Source organism: Trichosurus vulpecula, chromosome 1, assembly GCF_011100635.1.
Source record: "Trichosurus vulpecula isolate mTriVul1 chromosome 1, mTriVul1.pri, whole genome shotgun sequence".
Classification (NCBI taxonomy): Eukaryota; Metazoa; Chordata; class Mammalia; order Diprotodontia; family Phalangeridae; genus Trichosurus; species Trichosurus vulpecula.
Genome location: NC_050573.1, coordinates 55983933 through 56003946, shown reverse-complemented (window position 1 = coordinate 56003946; position 20014 = coordinate 55983933). Strand labels below are relative to the sequence as shown.

The following is a 20014-nucleotide window of genomic DNA, read 5'->3' as shown; positions in this document are numbered from 1 at the left end:
GCCCTCCCCCTCCAAAAAACAAACAAAAAAAAGGCCCAACCCCACCTTAGAGTGAAGGAAATAATTTGGCCAAAGTAAGCAATGGTGGCACAACTGAGACTGTCACTAACTTGTGTTACCAACCCCTTTCCCATTTTACAAAGTAGTCAAAGCCAAAGGGTAAGTCGATCAGAGGCAGGGCTACAAGAGAGGCCTCCCAAGGGCACAGAACTCTTCCGGACAACCTGCAGCAGGAAGCCAGGGCTGGCTGTAGTGGTCTCTTTCCCAGTCACCCCTCCAGCACCTTCCCACTCCTCTTCCTCCCAGAGGCTCCATCCATCAAAAACTACAAGTACAGAATGAGTTGCACAGACACAAGAGCTCCTGCTTCTCAACTAAAAGGGGATTTTATTGATATCACAGCCCCATTAAACCCAGGAACAAGGCCTTGTTACAACAGACTACTCAAGAGCACTTCATCAGTCAGGGGAGCCAAACCAAAACTGGGTCCCGAGGCTGGTCTTTATTTGACCTTCTTCTTGGGGCGCAGATTGTTGGTGTGGCCGCACTTCTTCTTACGGCAGTTTACAGCGCGGGGGTGCAGGCGGGCATAACACCTGCAACAAGGAGAAGGACGTTCACTTTGAGGGCTTCCTTCCCACACCTGTATGGAGGACAAGCCATGCCAGGAAGCAGGACGAACCCTCCCAGCCCCGCCTAGTCCCAGGCATACTTGCGGCAGATCATCTTGTCACAGTTGTACTTCTGGGCCAGCTGGCGAAGGGAAGGCTCAATGATGCCCCCTCGAAGACGTAGCACCAAGTGCAGAGTGGACTCTGACAACAAACAGAAATGCTTGTAAGTACCAATGATGTGCACGGGACCAAAGGTGGGAAGACTGCTCTCAATCTGATGGGGGTGGGGGAGGGGAATGGGAATGAGAAGCATAACACCAATAATCGTAATCTATATCAGGAGACAAGCTCATAAGAGGATCCCCAGCACAAGAGCACACAAGTGGATGGAGCCCTGGGCCTGGAGCCGGGAAAGACACAAGTCTGGCCTCAGACACTAGTTTTGCTACACCAAACAAGTAAGTCACTTCACCTGCCTGCCTCCCTCAGGCTCCTCAACAGCAGAGCAAAATAATAACACCTTACCCCTTACCTCCTTCCCCGCCCCACCCCCAGCTATTTTAAGGAGCAAATAAGATATTTGCAAAGCACAGCACTTCACCGTACTTAAGTACTTCTTCTTTCCTAATAAGTACTTCCTGCATTTACAGAAAAAGGGATGAGAATTCACAGTATGTTTATTTGAGGGAGGGATCTCCCCTGCCCAGGATAATAAAGATATGCTACCTTTTCAGGATAAGTTTCAATTAAATCAGTGTGAGATCATTGACCTTGGGCCACCTACTATAGGAAATACAATAAAAACACAAACACTGTCCTTATAGAGTTCATAGTCTATTGGGAATTAAAGGAATAAAGATTTCTAGAAAATCTTTTTAACATGTTCTTTCATAATACCACAAGATTGTTCCCCAAACCATTAAAAATGTGTTCTACAGCTCCAAAAAGGCTTTTCTCCCAATAGCCTTGGTGAGGTAGATCAGCACAAGTGTTAGTGGCTCAGAGAAATGACTTGCCCAGGATCATGAAAGTATTTATTTAATAGGTGCTGCTGGCTACAGAGTTCTTTTTACTAAGACCATGCTGCCCCTGTTTCGTGATCCCGAGGATATTATAGGGCACAACCCCCACCCACTACCCTAGGCAAAGACATAGTACAACCTTTCTGGATGTTGTAGTCAGAAAGAGTTCGGCCATCTTCTAGCTGTTTTCCAGCAAAAATCAGACGTTGTTGATCTGGTGGGATACCTAGGACGAATACCAAAAGCATGCTGAGTAAAATGGATCGGATGGTCCATCTCAGACTAGAGCAATTCTGCTCTGAATGTCCTATAATGGGTCCACAAAGGACAGGTAGGAGGGGGAAGAAGGTCCAAGGGCCTGATCTTCTGGAAGCTACACAGATGGGACACCCAGAGCCAAAGCACACTCACCTTCCTTGTCCTGGATTTTGGCTTTGACATTCTCGATAGTATCACTTGGTTCGACCTCAAGTGTGATGGTCTTGCCCGTCAGGGTCTTCACAAAGATCTGCATCTCTGCAACGCTGTGCCCGCTGCAGGAAGGTTTGCACAGGACACAGTGAATGGCTGACAATTTTACCAGCTACCATTCTGAGCTGCCCCTGACGGAACCAGCCAACAGTTTATTCTCTACCCTGGTCTCTCAGTTTCCTCCCAAGTTTCACCTGGTGCAGCCTCTCACCAGGGACCCTCTCCCTACTTTGGCCCTAACCTGAGCTTCTTTTTGTTTCCTGGAAAGTCCCGGCCTCTCCTCATCTAGGTCCAGCTCCAACAGGTTTCTGTGCCTCTCCAACCCCAGGAACCAGACACCCCATAGCCTCTGTGACATTCCGTCCTCTAGTATTAGCCCTACCCAAGTTCCAGCTTTTTCCCAGAGATTTGCCTCGATCCCGGCTCTAACTAGCTTCTCTACATTTAAGGAGTTTAGGATTGTCCTTCACCTTCAACACCAAGTTTTTACCTATTTTAAATGAAATCATAATGAGAAAAGAGACAGAATGCTATCGTGGAAACTAAATGTGTTGTCAGATGACTTGAACTCAAATGTACCTGTGGTCTGGTAAGTGACTTAACCTCTCTGGTTTCCTTAGCTCTGTGAGTGAGTGGGGATGGGTTTCTAAGGTTCAACTCTAAATTTTCTTTATCCCCACCCCCACCACAGCTTTTCTACATTTACTGCCAGTGCCCCTCTTCCTCCACGGATAAGGAACGGGTTCCATTGGTTTCAGGGCCCTGGGAGGTCCTTTCCCAGCCCTCTCACCCCACCCTCGCTCCGGTCCAGCCTGGCTTGACCACAGTGGCACTGCTGAAAAGGGCCACCCCTCATTTTACAGAGAGGGGCCACACTGCTGGGGTCCCTCTCCCCTCCCAGACCTGGACCCGGCTTCTCCATCCTGCCTTCTAGGAGAGGGAGAAGCGTGGGTCTGGTGATTTCACCAGTGACTCATCCCAGGTGCTGGCAGGGACAGCAAGCCCGGCCGAGGGCCGAGAAGGCACGGCAACGGAGGCTCAATGCCGGCTGGAGCCGCCTTGGTCCTTCCGACCCACTGCTAAACCATCCCGATGAGATATCCCCAAGTGGAATGGACTGCCTTGGCAGGGAGTGAGCTCCTCGTCCCTGGAGGGCTCCGAGAAGAGGCCCCGAGTGCAGAGGTGAGGTCCCAGAGAAAGCACCCGGGCCTGTCCCTGCTCGCCTCCCCTGCCCCCGGGCCTACACGGGCCTTCGCGCCGCCTGCCCGGCGCGGCCTCAGTCTCAGCCTCCCCACCCGGGGAGGCTGCCTCCGCGTTTCCTCGGGCACGGCCCAAGTTCCCCGCGTCGCCGCCCTCCCCGGGGCCCGGTTCCTGGACCCGACTTCGTGTCCCCCGGCCCAGATGCCCACCCCGACCCCGGTTACCAACACGCACCCGCTTGGCCACCTCGCCGAAGAGAAAGAGGCCACCGGAAGCGGAAACCGCTCCTTCGCTGCCTCTCCACGCCTGCGCGCCCAAGCCCCACCCCGCCGCAGGGAGCCGCGCGTCACAATCCAGCCAAGCCCCGCCCTCTGGGCCTCATTTCCGCTCCCACCGCGGCCATCTTTGAGGCGGGCACGTGACGCCATCCCGCGTCCTGGAGGAGGACTTCCGGCCTGTAGAGCTGCGAGTTGAGCGCACGTGAGAAGCTTCCCAAAGCAGCGTGAGACCCTAGAATCTTAGATTTTAAAGCTGGAGGGAGCCTTACAACTCACCGGGTTTTACAGGTGATGAAACTGAGGCCCAGGGAATAAGTGACATGTCCCAGACTTTGGGGTTATATTCAAACCCAAGTCCAGCGGTCTGTTACAGTACACGACTTCTAATAGGTCATTCACTCCAACTCTCCTCATTTTACAAACGAGGAAACTGAGGCTGGGGTAAGGGACTTGACCAGGGCCGTATGTGGCAAAACAAAGATTCAGACCCAACACCTCTAAATGCAAATGTGACAAGTACCAATGCGTGCTTCCAACTCAGAGATCTCCCATTCTTAACGGGGGAACTTTTCTGGGGGTCCTTGATGATCAGTTCAACAAGCGTTTATTTGTCAAGCTACTGATATGTACAGGAAATCGTGTTTAGGAATACAAAGACAAAAGTGAACCTTAGTCCCTGCCTTCCATTAGCTTACAGGGAGAAAGTATAAATATATACAAGATAGAGGCAAAATTGGCATAATTTTATAGGGGTAGCAGGAGATGGCTAGATTTTCAGGGCGAGTATTTACACCTGAGAAATGCGCAAATACTACCAATCAGGGCTGCATTTTGTTGTTGGCTGGCTGTCTAGACTTCAGCAAGTGATGGAGAAAAGTGTGCAGTCCTTGTAGAGCTGGTTGTTAAAACAGTTACAATGTATCCATAGGGGGTAAACGCTAGTAAGTGGGGAGAATGTGTAGGTTCACCATAGGCTCAGTGTCGAAGGTAACATTCATGCTTAGCCTTGAAAGAAGCTAGTGGCTGCAGTGTATTGCAGGCACAGCTTGAAGATGGGGGGACATGGACTACTCTCCAGTCCCCAACAAGTAATGAGTTCTTAATACAGTAAGCAGCACTCTGCTAAGTCCTAAGGGGGAAGGGTGTGATACAAAGAAAGGCAAAGAATTAAAATTTAAAAAGAAATGGGTCCCTGGCTCTCACAGAGCTCACAATCTAATAGAAGAGATAACATGCAAATAATTACAAACATACAAATCAAATCAACATGTCTTGAGTTCTTACTACATACCAGGCACTTGTATATATACTATATAGTATAAATGAAAAAAAACAATTTTCCCATTTAAAATTTTTTAAATTTTATTTTATTTTGGGGTTCTCTTCTCCCTCCCACCTCTATCCCTCCAACTCCTCCCTTTGAGAAAGCAAGAAAAACAAAAGCCTCGATTATAAAGACATAATCAAGAAAGACAAATTCCCACATTGGTCGTTTCCAAAAAAAGTCTCAGTCTATACTCTTGAGTCCTTCTTCATCTCTCTGTCAGAAGATGGGTGGCTTGTTTCATCATGCATCCGGTCATTGGGTTAATCAGAGTTCCTAAGTCTTTCAAAATTGTTTGTCTTTATATTGTTGTTACTGCATAATTTGCTCTGATGGAGGGAGAAATTGTTCCATGGGGAGGGAAGAGGGAAAAGTATCCTGCAGAATGTAGGATTTCAGGTTAAGGGCCCCTCTATGAGGTCACTAAGGTGGCTAGTTTGGCCCGACTATACATACGAAGGGGAGTGGTGTGTCACGGGACTGGAAAGATAGATGAGCCACCCAATAGGGGAATGGCTACATGGGAATCAGCAGGGCACATGGCAAGATGCCTCTATTGGGTTAAGCCCTGGTTTCCAGGTGGATGGCTGAAAGGGTCATGAAACTCGGCCATGGGGTTAAAGAAGTCACTCACCCACTAATCAAGAGAGCTGAGCCCCAGCCTGCTAAACCTGCTCAGTCACACTGAAGGTGCCAGCTAATATTCCTAGGGTAGGAGGGCAGCCATAGGGCAGATAGCAAGATGCCCCTGCTCCAAGGCAGGCTGGGCTTCTAGGTGGCTAAATGGGAGATGAAGCGTAGTCTCCCCAGATCTCTGCTATCTCTGCCTAAGGGCAAGAGAAGGAGGGTGAAAGCAGCCACTCTGAGCCTATCCTTAACAATGAAGTGCTCTGACATCGCTTCCCCACCCCAAGCACGAACTGCTGCTCCTCTAAGCCCTTTAGCCACCGAGTCACTGGAACATCCCCCTGGTCTGAGCCTCAGTTTGCTCACCTGTAAAATGGGGGAGTTGGGGCTGGATGGCCAGCTCTCAAATTCTAGATGATGTCCTTCCTAACCCTCCAGTCATTCACTCCCGCCTCCCCTGGTCATCTCCCCAAAGCCCAGCTGTCATCGTGTCCTTCCGCTGTTCAGGAAATAATTACCAGGGGATAGGGTGGGGGTGGAGGGGAGGTCCAGACTGCTCATTCTGGTATTCAAACCCTGCAATGCCTTCCCTCATGACCCCTTCTTCCTGGACTCCCAGCTCTCCCCCTTCAAGGCTCACCTCAAGCTGTACCTCCTCCAAGAAGCCTCCTCCCTCCCCACGGTTATTGGTTCAAGAATTCCATTCACCTTGTGTATAGAGCCCTTATTTGATAATTATGAACATGTTGTATTCCCTCCCTTCCTCCCTTGCCGTAAGCTCTCTGAGGTTACGGACGGATTTTTGTCAGTCTAGCCTCCCACTGACACATCCTAGCTGTATGACCCTGGGTAAGTAACAGCCTCTCGGCACCCTCGGGCAATTCTCACAGGTTTAAGTTACAGAAAAGGTGAAGACCTGCTTCAGTAGAGGGGTTCTCTTCAAACCAGTGAAATCCCAGGTCCCAGTTCCTATTCCTTCTCCCTGTACAGAGCACAGTGCCAGGTACTTCATGTTGATAAAAGCCTCAGCTTACCTGTCCAGCCTAATTTCCCACAACAGTCCAGTAAAAGGCTTCTCTGGAGCAAACCATCACAGGGGCTGGAAGAATGGCCTCCTAACCCCAGCCTAACACTTGGTGCCTTGGCCCGATCACATACCGAGCACAGACACAGTGAAACCCATTCTGACAAAACCAGACTCCTTCCAGTTACCAGCTCTTCAGGCTTTAGAAGCTCAACCTTTGGGCTGCCTTCCATCTGCTGCTGCTGCTGTCCCCAGCACTTTACTGGCAGTTCCAAAGGTCCTTCTGGTTCCATTGTTCTGCCCACAGCCCAGAACCACCCCTTTGTACCCACTCCCCAACACCCATTTGCTCCATTCTTCCCTGGGGGCACAGTAAGGAAGCAGGATACATGGTTCGGACTGACCCTCGTAGTAACAGAAAATTTTATTTATTTCCCCCATAGGATTTGGAAACTTAGGGTACAAAAATAAGTCAATTCAACTTTTATTTCCAAAGATGTCCCTACCCGCTGGGCTGAGGGCCCTGAAAGGGGGGTGGAGAAGGAGGCAGCGGCTTGGTGGTACCTTCTCCTCTCTCGACAGGGAAATCTATGGTCGCTGCTCTCTGTTCAAACACTGTCCGTAAGAGTAAGCAACTTCCTTTGAATTCCATCTCAGAAATATTACTTGTTTCAAAAGAGCCCTAAGGGTACCAACAGAAGAAAATACTTGGTGTTCAATCTGTGTTAAGTGTTTGCGCCTGTGTGAGCATGAATACACATATGGATACACATGAATACACATCTGTGCATGTGCCCGATAATGTGTTCTATGTGCCTGGGAGTGAATATGTGGATGGATGGATGGGTGTGTGCACATGTGTGGATGTGTGTGTGCGGACGTACCGTGAAGGAGGAGGTTTAGTGTAAGCACAGTTACTGGGCCTCTCAGAGTCAGGCCTGGCTCTGGGTTTCCTAAAGGGAACTACTTCACAGAATTATTGAGAACCAGCCTGTGAGCCAGGGCTGGAAGGGGGCATAGGACATTGCCCAGTCAAGTCCATGAGCCTCCTTTCTCGCACAGGGCTCAGAATAAACCTATGGGATGCTAAAACCCAGAGATGTAGGTCTGGAAAAGCCCAGGCTTGGTTTCATATGTGCAGAAATACCAGGAACTGGGGGTGGGGGTCAGGGAGGAAAGGAATTTGGCGAGAAAGATACCAGCAGAAAAGCATTAGCCAAAAAAAAATCTGGGGAAACCCACACCATGACCGCTCCCCAATGAGTCTGGCCTACCCCCCCATGCCTGGCTTCGTGCCAGGACCGTGGCTCCACGGCCCCCAAAGGCCAGATGAGAATCTTTTCTGGAGCTGTCTCCCCCAGGTTTGTTGTTCTAAGCCAGGGGGCAACCAGCCAGGACCACATTTCCAAGACACTGGAAGGTGGGAAGGCCCTCCTGTGTACCCTATGGTGCATTGACTCCTTGGGACCTGCGGTAGAAGGTAGCCCTTCCTACTCCTGGGCCCTCTCACCACCACCATCATCATCTTCATCATCACCTGTGAGGCTCTCTCCATTCACAGCTGGAGAGTCCAGCCGGCCTTGGGATAAATCTTCAAAATCGGGGCTCAGGACTGGGGAGATGATGTCTGGGCTCGTGTCACACGACCCCGTACTCTGCTCTGAGGTAGCAATGGTGGTAGCTGAGCTGGCCAGGATGGGGTCCACATCATCATCTTCCTCCTCCAGAATGGGAGACTCATGGATATCTGTTGAGGGCAGAGTCATCAGAGGCAGGTAAGTCACACAGGGCTAGTGAGGAATTCCTGCTGGAGGAACTAGAAAAGTGGGTTCTGGCATAAGGCCAAAGCTAAGTTACCCCTTCCTAAAGTAGGAAAGAAGACACAGGATCCATCCAAAGAAGCCTCCTAACTCTTCCCAGCCAGGAGGGAAATCCCTCAGAAGGAAGCCAAGAGGGCAGCGCATCTGCATCCACAGACTCAGCGCTATACCAACTTGGGCCCTGCTCTGGAACCTTGTAAAGAATCTATTCAGGTTAGGACTCAGAGTAAGCTGGGCTAAGATAGGAACAGGTACACCTTGGAGGGCCTGATGATGGAAAGTCATAGAATTCTACAGTGGGAAATGACCTTTGAGATCTTCTCTCCCTATCATTTTACAAACAAGGTAATCAAGACTTGCCTGAAGTCACAGTGTAAACTGTAAGTAAGCTGGAATATAAAATACCAGAACTGGGAAAGCCCATAGTCTACAAGCTGTAGGATTTCAGAAGAGGAGAGGAAAATTCAGAAAGGAAATTTGGAACACGGAAAGTCAGAGCCAGGAGAGCCCTTAGAACAGGGCTGTCCAAAATGTGGCCCACAATGTGGTTTATGCGGCTTGCCAACAAGCATAGAAATATACATAAATGTTTCAGTAAACGAAGCCGAGCTACCGCAGAGCTCTCACTAAAATGGCAGATCAAAATATATTGTCTATTGTTTCAATAAAAACCTAAGGTTGGACAGCCCTGCCTTACAATATAGGGTGTCAAAGCTTGGAAGGGCCCTTAGAACACAAAGTGTCAGGGTTGGGGAGCTGGAACCAAGATCATAAAGGGTCAGAGTTGGTTGAGCCTTAGAGACACTTACGACTAAAAGCATCTGGGTATTGCTTTGACAGTTTCGTTTTCAGAGTCCTACAAGGAAAAGGAGAAAAAAAAGCAACAATTTAAATTCTCCATCAAAGTCACTCTGGCGTCCCCTGTAAGGAGAACGCTCTTCCTCGCCCAGCCTATACTGTCACAGGCTTCTACAGTCTTGGCTGGGAGTTGAGGCTCCCAGGGCCAAAGTCCCCCATCCCCTCTGGGAGGGCAGGGGGACGGGGCAGAGCTAGACACCAACCTGAGCCTTCGGAAGATACTGTCCAGATCCTTCTTCATCTCCATCAGTGTCCTGGTATGGTGTGTGAAGCGCTCACTCATCTGCTGCATGCGGACGTTGGAGAGGTTATTAAAGTTCAAGAGCATTTCATTGGTTTTCTCAAATCGGTCCAGCCTGAGGGTGGGAAGACCAGGGAAGAAGGGAACCAGATTAGCAGGCCCTGGACCCATCTGAGCAGCCTGGATGCCCGGGTGGGAGGCAAGGTGGAAGGGGCATGGGGGAGCTTGGAATCAGGACCACATTCTGATAAGACCTGCTCTCAGATCAGTCTCCTGGGCAGAGTGTGATTAAATGCCCAAGATAATTGTGAACTGATCTTTGAAATTCTGGGAAGGAGAGGTCACATAATTACTTGTTTCAGGACCCCAAGAAAATCCCTCAACCTCTCTAAGCCCCTGTTCCCTCAAGCTGTAAAATGCAACTACTTGCATGACCCAGGATTGCTATGAGAATCAAATAAGAGGAACAAAAATTTTAAAGCACGATAAAATGCTGGATATCATTACTGCTGTTACTATTACAAATTGTGATTATCTATATTTCTGTTTTTGTTATCACACACACAGAACATACCCTGCCTGCTTGTCACTTTGGGTAGTACAAATCTTGTCATTATTCCCTGTTTTACAGAGGAGGAAATGCAGATCACAGAGGTCAAGAGAGAGAACAGGCCCTGTTGTGCCTGAATCAAATCATCAGAAGCTGCTGGTTAGCAAAGTGGTTAGAGCGCTTACCCTGGAGTCAGGAAGATCTGACTCCAGACTCAGCTTCAAACACTCACTGGCTGTGTGACCCTGGGTGAGCCACTTGGCCTCTGCCTCAGTATCCTCAACCGTAACACGGGGGTAATAAAAGTAGCTACTTCCCAGCGCTGTGCGGATCAAATGAAACATTATTGTCAAAAGTGCCTACCCGCCTTTCTTCTTCTTTTTGTTGCGCCCTCCGCCAGGCTCTGTCTGCTCTCTCCTCCCACTCCCCAGATCCACTGGCTGAAATCCCACTCATCCCTCCTGGCTACTGTCACATCCTGTCCCCTTTTCTCCGCCTACTCCCAGTCAAAATAATTAATAATAATAATTAATAGTAATATAAGCAACTGACAAATTTTTATCAGATTTGAGTGTTTTGTAAAACACTTCTTCATTCGGGCCTCCCAACAACCCTGAGAGACAAGGTCAGGCCCATTTTACAGAGCAGACTGAGACTCTGAAGAAGGATATGACCTTGACCTTTCCTTCCCAGAATCTCAAAGAGCAGTTCACAGTTCTCTTGGGCATTTAATCACACTCTGCCCACAGCTGCAGGAGATGGATCTGAGAGCGGGTCTTATCTCCCCTACTCATGGGAGGTCAGCCCACACTTTTCCCAGGAAAATCAAGGTCCCTCACTGTGAGCCTCACTCCCTCACCTCACCAGCTGGGACGCCTTGCTTCCCTTTCCTCTAGTCCCTAAGAATGAGGTGTTGCTTCTCCTGGATGAAGCAAGGCCCTCCACACACTCCCTGCCTCCATCCCCTTCCCTCCAGCAGACTGCCCCCACCACCATTCTCCTCCTCTCTCTCATCTGCAGTCTCTGGCTATCTACTGGCTCTATCCTGTCTGTTTACAAACAGAGCCACGCTTTCCCCATCCAGCAGAATCATCAACATCAGTCGCTGAACGCTTCAAAGTTTGTAAAGTGTTTTACACTTAAAAGCCATCTCATTTAATCATCGTATCAGCTCTTGTGAGGTAGGTGTTATCATCAGCCCCATTTTACAGATGAGGAAACTGAGGCAAAAAAAGTTAAATGACTTACCCAGGGTCACACAGCTAGGAAGTACTGCAGGCATTAAGATGAGGCATGAGGATCAGAATTCAGGTCTTCCTGACTCCAGGGCCCACACCCTCCTTAAAAAATATTCCCTAGGAAATATGTTTAACATGACTGTACATGTATAGCTTATATCAGATTGCATGTCCTCTTGGGGAAGGAAGAAGGAAGGGAGAGGGAAAAATCTGGAACTCAAAGTCTTACAAAAGTGAATGTTGAAAACTAACTTTACATAGAATTGGAAAAAATAAAATACTGTTAGGTGAGGGAAAAAATTAAAAAAAAAATTCCCTAGGGGGCAGCTAGGTGGTGCAGTGGAGACAGCATGGGCCCCCTGGTCAGGAAGGCATGAGTTCAAGTCTGGCCTCTGACATTTACAAGCTGTGTGACCCTGGACAAGTCATTTAATCATGATTGTTCCTCCCCCCCCCCAAAAAAAATAAGAATACGTACGAGGCACTAATCTTTTTCCAGTCAAATTCCCTGAAAAAGTAGGGGCAGCTAGCTGTCTCAGTGAATAGAGCACCAGCCCTGGAGTCAGGAGGACCTGAGTTCAAATTTGGCCTCAGACACTTGACACTTACTAGCCATGTGACCTTGGGCAAGTCACTTAACCCCAATTGCCTTGCCTTCCCCCCCTCCAAAAATGAAAACAAAAACAAAGAAAAAGCTGTAGATACTCATTGGCTCCACTCCCTCTCCCCTCAATCACTCTTCCTGACTTTGCAACCCAGCTTCCAACCTTACCACTCAACTGAAAATGATTTCTATGAAGTTAACAATGAAAAAAAGCTGCACAACAGAATGGCCTTCCCTCCATCCTCATCTTTCCAAACCCTCCTTGCAGCATCCACACTGCTGACCATTCTCTCTTCCTGGCTATCATCTCCCCTCTGGGTCTTTTCGATGCCTCTCTCTCCTGAATCTTCTCCTCCAATTCCCCCAATTGTCACTGCTCAACCTCCCCATCTCATCTGGACTGTCCCAGACCCTCTTCTCTTTTCTCTCTATACTTGACCTCATTGCGCCCAAGGATGAGGTGTCCAATGAGCATCCCTATGCAGAAGACCTACCCATGCAGCCTCAGTCTCACTCTGAAGCTCCAAATGGCTACTGAACTTTTCCAAGTATTTATCCTACTGATATTTCAAATACATATATCCAAAACAGAAATCTTAGCTTTCCTGTCCCCTCCAACCCACCCTTCTTTCAAATTACCCTATTACTACTGATAAGGGTTCCTCATTCTTCCAGTCGTCTAGGTACCCAACCTCAGGGTTATCTCTGCCTTTTCCACTGTTACTTAACCTTGATAATTCACTCAGATACCAAACCTTGTCATTTTTCCCCCCACATCAAGTGGGTCTCAAATAAACCTCCCACTTACAGGGCTACCATTCAAGCATAGGCCTTCATCAACTCTCACCTGAACTACTGCAATACCATCTTTTGTCCATGTGACTTAACCTTTTTTTTTTCTTTTACATTATAGACCCATCTGGCAATCTGGTGAATTCAGCCTATGGACCCCTTCTCAGAATAACATCTGTTGCCTACATTTTATTGAAATAAATGCCATATTTCAATTAGAGGTTAGTGAAAATAAAAATGTAATTTTTTTCCATCCAAGTTCATGGATCCCCAGAAATCTAATACTATAAGGAGTTTGGTTTTTTTTTTTTATTTGACTATACATGTATTTTTTCTTACTTTTTCAATGGAGAGGGAGGAAGTGGTGAGAGGGAGAAGACACAGAGTAGCAAATAAAGTCAAACTGAATTTTGAAAAACCTATCCAATCTATCTACTGTTAATCTCAGGTTAATAAACTCAGATCTAGTCTCTCCCCATTCCAATTCCTCCTCTACTCAGCCAACAAGGTGATTTTCCCTAAGTACAGATCTGACTCCGGTGGGCCCCTACTTTCATTACTGTTCAGTTGTGTCTGATTCTTCATGAACGCATTTATACCAATATATGCATATGTTTTCTTCTCCATTAGCATGTAAACTCCTTGAGGGCAGGAACTGTTTCTTTTCTTTTTTTTTTTGTCTTTGTATCTCCGGTATCTAGCAAATTGACTGGCACACAGCAGGTAGGAGAAGGGGGAGATGGAGAAGGATAAGCATTTATATAGCATCTACTACCAGCACTGTTTTAAGTGCTTGTTTACAAATATCATCTCATTTGACTCTCACAACAACTCTGCTAGGTAGGTGAAGTTATTATCCAATTTTGCAGTTAAGGAAACTTGAGTCGAACAGAGGTTAAGTGATTTGCCCAGGGTCAAACAGACAGCAAGTGTCTGAGGCTGGAACTGAACTGTGGTCTTCAGGTGCTTACTAAGTGCTTCTTGGTGGGTGGATGGATGCATGGAAGGATGAACATGGATGGATGACTTGACTCACATGTTCTTCTGGGCCTGAATGATGGCATTTACATCCTCCGAATTCACCATGCTGAGGATCCGGTTGCAGAACACCTCTGAGGCAGAGTCGGGAGATTCCATCTCCTCCTCCTCCTCCTCCTCTGCGGCCTATAGACCAGCCAAAGGCAGAGGTTACTGGGACCGGCCAGGCAGACATGCATGCTCCTCGCTGACACTCTCACTCTTTCTCCTGACAGTGTCCTCAACCTGGAACTGTCTAGACTAGACTTTTGTTTTAGTAGCAGACTGCGTCCCCCAGATTCTGGGACTTCCCAACAGGCTGTGGCCCTGATAGGACCAGATGGTCCCCGCTGGGTTTTCTAGCCCTGCCAGCAGGCAGGCTGCCAGGAGGGGACTCTCTGAGCAAGGTCTTGACAGAGAAATCCCTGGGAGTGCCTGGAAACCCCAGGACTCCCCTAAAAAGACTTCCTCGGGACTTAGTATTCTTCTCTGTAAGTGGGGAGGAGGATGGGAAGTGAGTTTGCACTCGGGACACGCTCCATGCCGAGGACCCTCTTACCTCTGGCAGTTTCGGGGTCCTGCCAGCTCTGTCTTTCCCTGTTCCACGTCCCTTCCACCTCTGCCACTCTATGTTCTAGGGTCCCTCCTCGTCTGACACCGTATAAATGTTGGTTCTGAAGTCCCTTCGCCTTCTGCCAGTCTAGTCTAAGGGCCCTCTCGCCTGACCTCCCATATGTGCAAGTCCCTTCCCCGCAAAGACCCCACGCTCCATGTCCGGAGGTAGTCCGACCCCGACAGCCTAAGCCCACGTTTCAGAACTCTGTGACTCTTTCCAGGATCTCTCGGATCCTCAACGGACCAAGCACTTCCTATTATCCGGGGTCACAGCCCGCCCCGTACCGGCTCAGGAGGGAAAGGGCTGGGGACCGTCGCCAGATGTGTCCGGGCAGAGGTGCACAGCTGGGCGCCCCCACCCCCACTCCGCGCTGGGCCCCGGGAGGCAGCGAGCACTGTCCCCTCCCGGACCGCCTCCTGGCCTCCCCACTCCATCTCCCACCACCCCCGGACTCAGCTGCAAAGGCGGCGGCGGCGGCGGCTGTGGTGGCAGCAGCGGCACCTGCACATCTGGGAGCCTCGCACTTCCGGGATGGCGCTCACGCGCAGCAGCCTCGGCGCGGCCCCGGCGGACGTCACAAGCCGGGAGCCGGGCCCGGTGGAGGGGCGGAGCCGAGGGGGGGGGGGTCTAAAGGAGGAGTCAGGGGCGGAGACAATAGGAGGCGTGGCCCGTGGGAGGAGCCAGGGAGGCGGGTCCATGAAGGGGGAGGGCGAAGGAGGAGCCGGAGAGGGGCGGAGCCAGGAGGCGGAGGGGGTGGGGCTAGGGAGGTGCCAGGGGCGGGTCCTGGGAGGAGCCAGGACAGGAGGAGAGAGAGGAGGTGGAGCCGGAGCCAGGGAGGAGGGAAGGAAGGGCGCCGCAGAGGGGCCAGGAGGCCAAAAGGTGGGGAAGTGGCCTAATAGGATGCTTTTCTCCTAAGGAACTTGTGGCCAGTTCTTCCAGGAAACAGTTAGTCGTTCGTAGATGGCGTAGTGGAAAGAGTCGTGGGCCGGGAGCTGAGAAGAGTTGAGTTCAAAGCCAGCCTTAGGCACAGCTTAGTAGTTGTGTGACCTTGGGCACGTCACTTAATCTTTTTGTAAGGGTTAAATGAGGCAATGTTTATAAAGCTCTTAGTTGTTATTAGTATGATTAGATTATTTCCTTATCTATCAGATGAGAACATTGGTCTAGGTTTCATTGGTCTTGGTCCTTGTTTTATGTCATTCACCCCTTTGTCAATCAATCAGTAGACATTTATTGAGCTCCTACTGTGTGCCAGGCACCATACTAAGTGCTAGGGATGCAGAAAGGCAAAAGACAGTCCTTGCCTCAAGGAGCTTACAATCTAATGAAGGAGACAACATGCAAATAACTGTATCCAAAGCAATCTACAGACAAGATAAATAGGACATAATTAGCAGAGGGAAGGCATTAGAATTAAGAAGGATTGGGAAAGGCTTCCTGTAGAAGGTGGGGTTTTTGTTGGGACTTGAAGGGAGCCAGAAAAGCCAGGAGGCAGAGGTGAGGAGCAAGAACATTCCAGGGAAGGCAGACAGCCAGAGGAAATGCTCAGAGCCAATAGATGGTCTTGTTCGTGAACAGCCAGAGGTCCATGGAGTAAGGTGTAGGAAGACTAGAAAGGGAGCAGTCAGGTGAGACTCCCTTCTCAGCATAATGTTTCTAGGTCATTTAAATACATAGGATTACAAAGGAAGCCCTTTATATATATGCATATAGTTATATACAGTTATATATGTATATAAATATGTATATGTGTGTATATATGTATATACAATTATAAAAATGTTTAAAAATGTTACTGATCCCAGGTTAAGAATTTCTGGACTAGATGGTCTCTAAACTCCCTTCCAGCCCTGATATTTCATGTTCTTAGGGGGAAGAGAGAATAAGCATTTATTAAGCACCTACTATGTGCCAGGTACTGTGCTAAGTGTTTTAAAAATATCTCCTTACAGCAAACTTGGGAGATAGGTGTGCTACTATTATCTTCATTTGTAGTTAATGAAACTGAGGTTAAATGATTTGCTCAGGGTCAGACACCTTGGAAGTGTCTGAGACTAGATATAAATTCAACGCTCTATTGACTGTGCTCCCTAGCAACTCACCCTACCAGCTCACACATTGTCTTCCGGGTTCTAAGATCCTGATGTTCTGTGTTCTAAGGACCTTCTCAGCTATGAGCTTATCATTCTGCAAGATGAAATCGACTCTGAAGCTCATACCTCCTCAGCACCCTCTCTCCAAAAGTACCAATGATCTCTTAATTGCCAAAGTCAGTGGCCTTTTCTCTGTCCTTATTCTCATCGACCTCTCTGCAGTCTTTGGCCCTGTGGATCACTCTCTCCTCCTCAATACTCTTTTCTCTCTAGGTTTTCAGGACACTGCTCTCCTGGTTCTTCTCCTTCCTCTCTGACCACTCCTCCTCTGTCTTCTTTCCTGGATCCTCCTCCAGGTCATGCCCTCTAACCATAGACATCTCTCAGGCAATCCCTCAGTCCTGGGCCTTCTTCTCTTCTCCCTCTATACTACTTCACCTGGTGATCTCATCAGCTCCTATGGATTTAATTACCAGCTCTACACTGACGATTCTCATATCTACCTTTCCTGCCCCAGCCTCTCTGCTGACCTCCAATCTTATATCTCCAATTCCCTTTCAGACATCTTGAGCTGGATGTCCAGTAGAAATGTTCAATTCAACATATCTAAAATGAAACCCAGTCTTTCCCCCTAAACCCTCCCCACCTCCTACCTTCCCTATGACTGTGAAGGACAACACCATTCTCCTAATCCCTCAGGCTCACTACCTAGGAGTCATTCTGGTCTCCTCACTATATCTCACCCCCATATCCAAGTTGTTGCCAAGGCCTGTTGATTTCACCTTTGCAGCATCTGCTACCCCTCTAGTACAGCCCCTCATCATTCCACACCTGGATTATTGCAATAGCCTGCTTCGGGGTGGGGGTAGGAGTGGGATCTTACCTGCCTCAAGTCTCTCCCCACTCCAATCCATAGTCCATTCAACCACTAAAGTGATTTTCCTTTAGATCTAAACATATCACCGCTACCCCATTGCCCCAACTCAAAAAACTCCAGTGGCTTCCTCTTGCCTCTAGGATCAAATACAAAATTCTTCTTGGCCTTCAAAGCCCTTCATCACCTAGCCCCCTCCTACCTTTCCAATCTTCTTAAACCTGACTCTTGACAGGTACCCTTCAATCTAGTGACTAGGCTGTTCCACTGACAAGAGCTTCCATCTCTCAGCTCTGGGCATTCTCTCTGGCTCTCTCCAGTGCCTGGAATGGTCTCTCTCCTCCACTCTATCAACCTCCCTGGCTTCCTTTAAGTCCCAACTAAAATCCCACCTTCTACAGGAAGCCTTCCCAAACCCCTCTTCATTCCAGTGCCTTCCCTCTGTTAGTTATTTCCTATTTAGCCTGTATAGGGCTTGCTTTCTATATATATGTTTGCTTGTTGTCTCTCTTTGAGGATTAGATTAGGAGCTCTTTGTCCTTTGCTTCTTTTTGTATTCTCAAAGCTTAACAGGTCCCTGGCAGGTAGTAGGCACTTAACAAATGTTTTTTTTGTTAATTTATTTTTAGTTTTCAACATTCATTTCTACAAGATTTTGAGTTACAAATTTTCTCCCCATCTGTGTCCTCCCCCCACCTCAAGATGACATGTATTCTGATTGCCTCTTTCCCCAGTATGCAACCCTTCTATCACCCCACTTCCCTTTCCCCTTACTTTTTTGTAGGGCAAGATAGATTTCTATGCCCCATTGCTTGTATATCTTATTTCCCAGTTGCATGTAAAAACAATTTTTGACATTTTTTAGAACTTTGTGTTCCAAATTCTCTCCCTTCTTCCCTCCCCATCCACCCTCCTTGAGAAGGCAAGCAATTCAATGTAGGTTATACATGTATCATTATGCAAAACACTTCCATAATAGCCATGTTGCAAAAGACTAACTGTGTTTCCCTCCATCTTATCCCATCCCCCCTTATTCAGTTTTTTCCTTTGACCCTGTCCCTTTTCAAAAGTGTTTGCTTTTGATTACCTCTTCCCCCAATCTGCCCTCCCTTCTGTCATCCCCCCTCTTATCTCCTCCCCCCCTACTTTCCTGTGGGGTAAAATACCCAATTGAGTGTGTATATTATTCCCTCCTTAAGCCAAATCCAATGAGAGCAAGATTCACTCATTCTCTTTCACCTGCCCCCTCTTTCCTTCCAATAGAACTGCTTTTTATTGCCACATTTATGAGATAATTTACCCTATTCTGTCTTTCCCTTTCTCCTTCTCCCAATATATTCTTCTCTCACTCCTTAATTTTATTTTTTAGATATCATCCCTTCATATTCAACTCACCCTGTGCCCTTTGTCTATGTGTGTGTGTGTGTGTGTGTATACTTACAAATATCATCTTTCCAGTAAAAATGTAAACAAAACAGTTCAACTTTTGTAAGTCCCTCATGATTTCTCTTTCCTGTTTACCTTTTCAAGTTTCTCTTGATTCTTGTATTTGAAAGTCAAATTTTCTATTTATCTCCGGCTTTTTCATCAAGAATGCTTGAAAGTCCTCTATTCCATTGAAAATCCATATTTTGCCTTGGAGCATTATACTCAGTTTTTCTGGGTGGGTGATTCCTGGTTTTAATCCTAGCTCCTTTGACCTCCAGAGTATCGTATTCCAAACCATTCAATCCCTTAATGTAGCAGCTGCTAGATCTTCTGTTATCTTGATTGTGTTTCTACAATACTCAAATTGTTTCTTTCTGGCTGCTTGCAATATTTTCTCCTTGACCTGGGAACTCTGAGATTTGGCGACAATATTCCTAGGAGTTTTCTTTTTGGGATCTTTTTCAAGAGGTGATCAGTGGATTCTTTCAGTTTCTATTTTACCCTCTGGTTCTAGAATATCAGGGCAGTTTTCCTTGATAATTTCTTGAAAGATGATGTCTAGGCTCTTTTTTATCATGACTTTCAGGTAGTTCAATAATTTTTAAATTATCTCTCCTGGATCTATTCTGCAGGTCAGAGGTTTTTCCAATGAGATATTTCACATTGTCTTCCATTTTTTAATTCTTTTGGTTCTGTTTTATAATTTCTTAATTTCTCATAAAGTCACGAGCTGCCACTTGCTCCATTCTAATTTTTAAGGCAGTGTTTTCTTCAGTGGTCTTTTGGACCTCCTTTTCCATTTGGCTAATTCTGCCTTTTAAGGCATTCTTCTCCTCATTGGCTTTTTGGGGCTCTTTTGCCATTTGGGTTAGTCTAATTTTTAGGGTGTTATTTTCTTCAGTATTTTTTGGGTCTTCTTTAGCAATTCATTGACTCACTTTTCGTGATTTTCTTGCATCACTCTCATTTCTCTTCCTAATTTTTCTTCTACTTCTCTTACTTGATTTTCCAAATCCTTAAGCTCTTCCATGGCCTGAGAGCAATTCATATTTTTCTTGGAGGCTTTTGATGTAGGATCTTTGACCTTGTTGACTTCTTCTGGCTGTGTATTTTGATCTTCTTTGTCACCAAAGAAAGATTCTATAGTCTGAGTCCTTTTACACTGCCTGCTCATTTTCCCAGCCAATTGCTTGACTTTTGAGCTCTTTGTCAGGGTATGACTGCTTCCAGATTGGAGAGTGCTTTGTTCCCAGCTTCAGGGGTTTTGCACTGCTGTTTTCAGAGCTACTTCTATTCTGAGGTGGTATGATACTCCTCTCTTGG

The 20014-nt window shown here is 47.6% G+C and overlaps 2 protein-coding genes across 4 annotated transcripts; both read right to left on the bottom strand.

Annotated features, from left to right (window-relative positions):
• Positions 1-361: 361 nt before the first annotated feature.
• UBA52 (ubiquitin A-52 residue ribosomal protein fusion product 1) lies at positions 362-3622 on the bottom strand. The gene is made up of 5 exons (XM_036742171.1): positions 3542-3622; positions 2048-2169; positions 1776-1862; positions 713-815; positions 362-596 (listed from the first exon to the last, which is right to left on the bottom strand). Exons 2-5 carry the CDS (start codon positions 2148-2150, stop codon positions 503-505), a joined length of 387 nt encoding a protein of 128 aa, XP_036598066.1. The 5' UTR covers positions 2151-2169; positions 3542-3622; the 3' UTR covers positions 362-502.
• Positions 3623-6953: 3331 nt separating this feature from the next.
• KXD1 (KxDL motif containing 1) lies at positions 6954-14892 on the bottom strand. Of its 3 annotated transcripts, XM_036742416.1 has the most exons (6): positions 14581-14861; positions 13700-13827; positions 9442-9594; positions 9190-9236; positions 8098-8307; positions 6954-7242 (listed from the first exon to the last, which is right to left on the bottom strand). In XM_036742416.1, exons 1-6 carry the CDS (start codon positions 14728-14730, stop codon positions 7232-7234), a joined length of 699 nt encoding a protein of 232 aa, XP_036598311.1. In that variant the 5' UTR covers positions 14731-14861; the 3' UTR covers positions 6954-7231. The 3 variants fall into 3 exon arrangements, with proteins under 3 accessions (XP_036598311.1, XP_036598312.1, XP_036598310.1); XM_036742417.1 differs by having other exon boundaries at positions 6954-8307; positions 14754-14892; XM_036742415.1 differs by having other exon boundaries at positions 6954-8307; positions 14581-14863.
• Positions 14893-20014: the final 5122 nt, after the last annotated feature.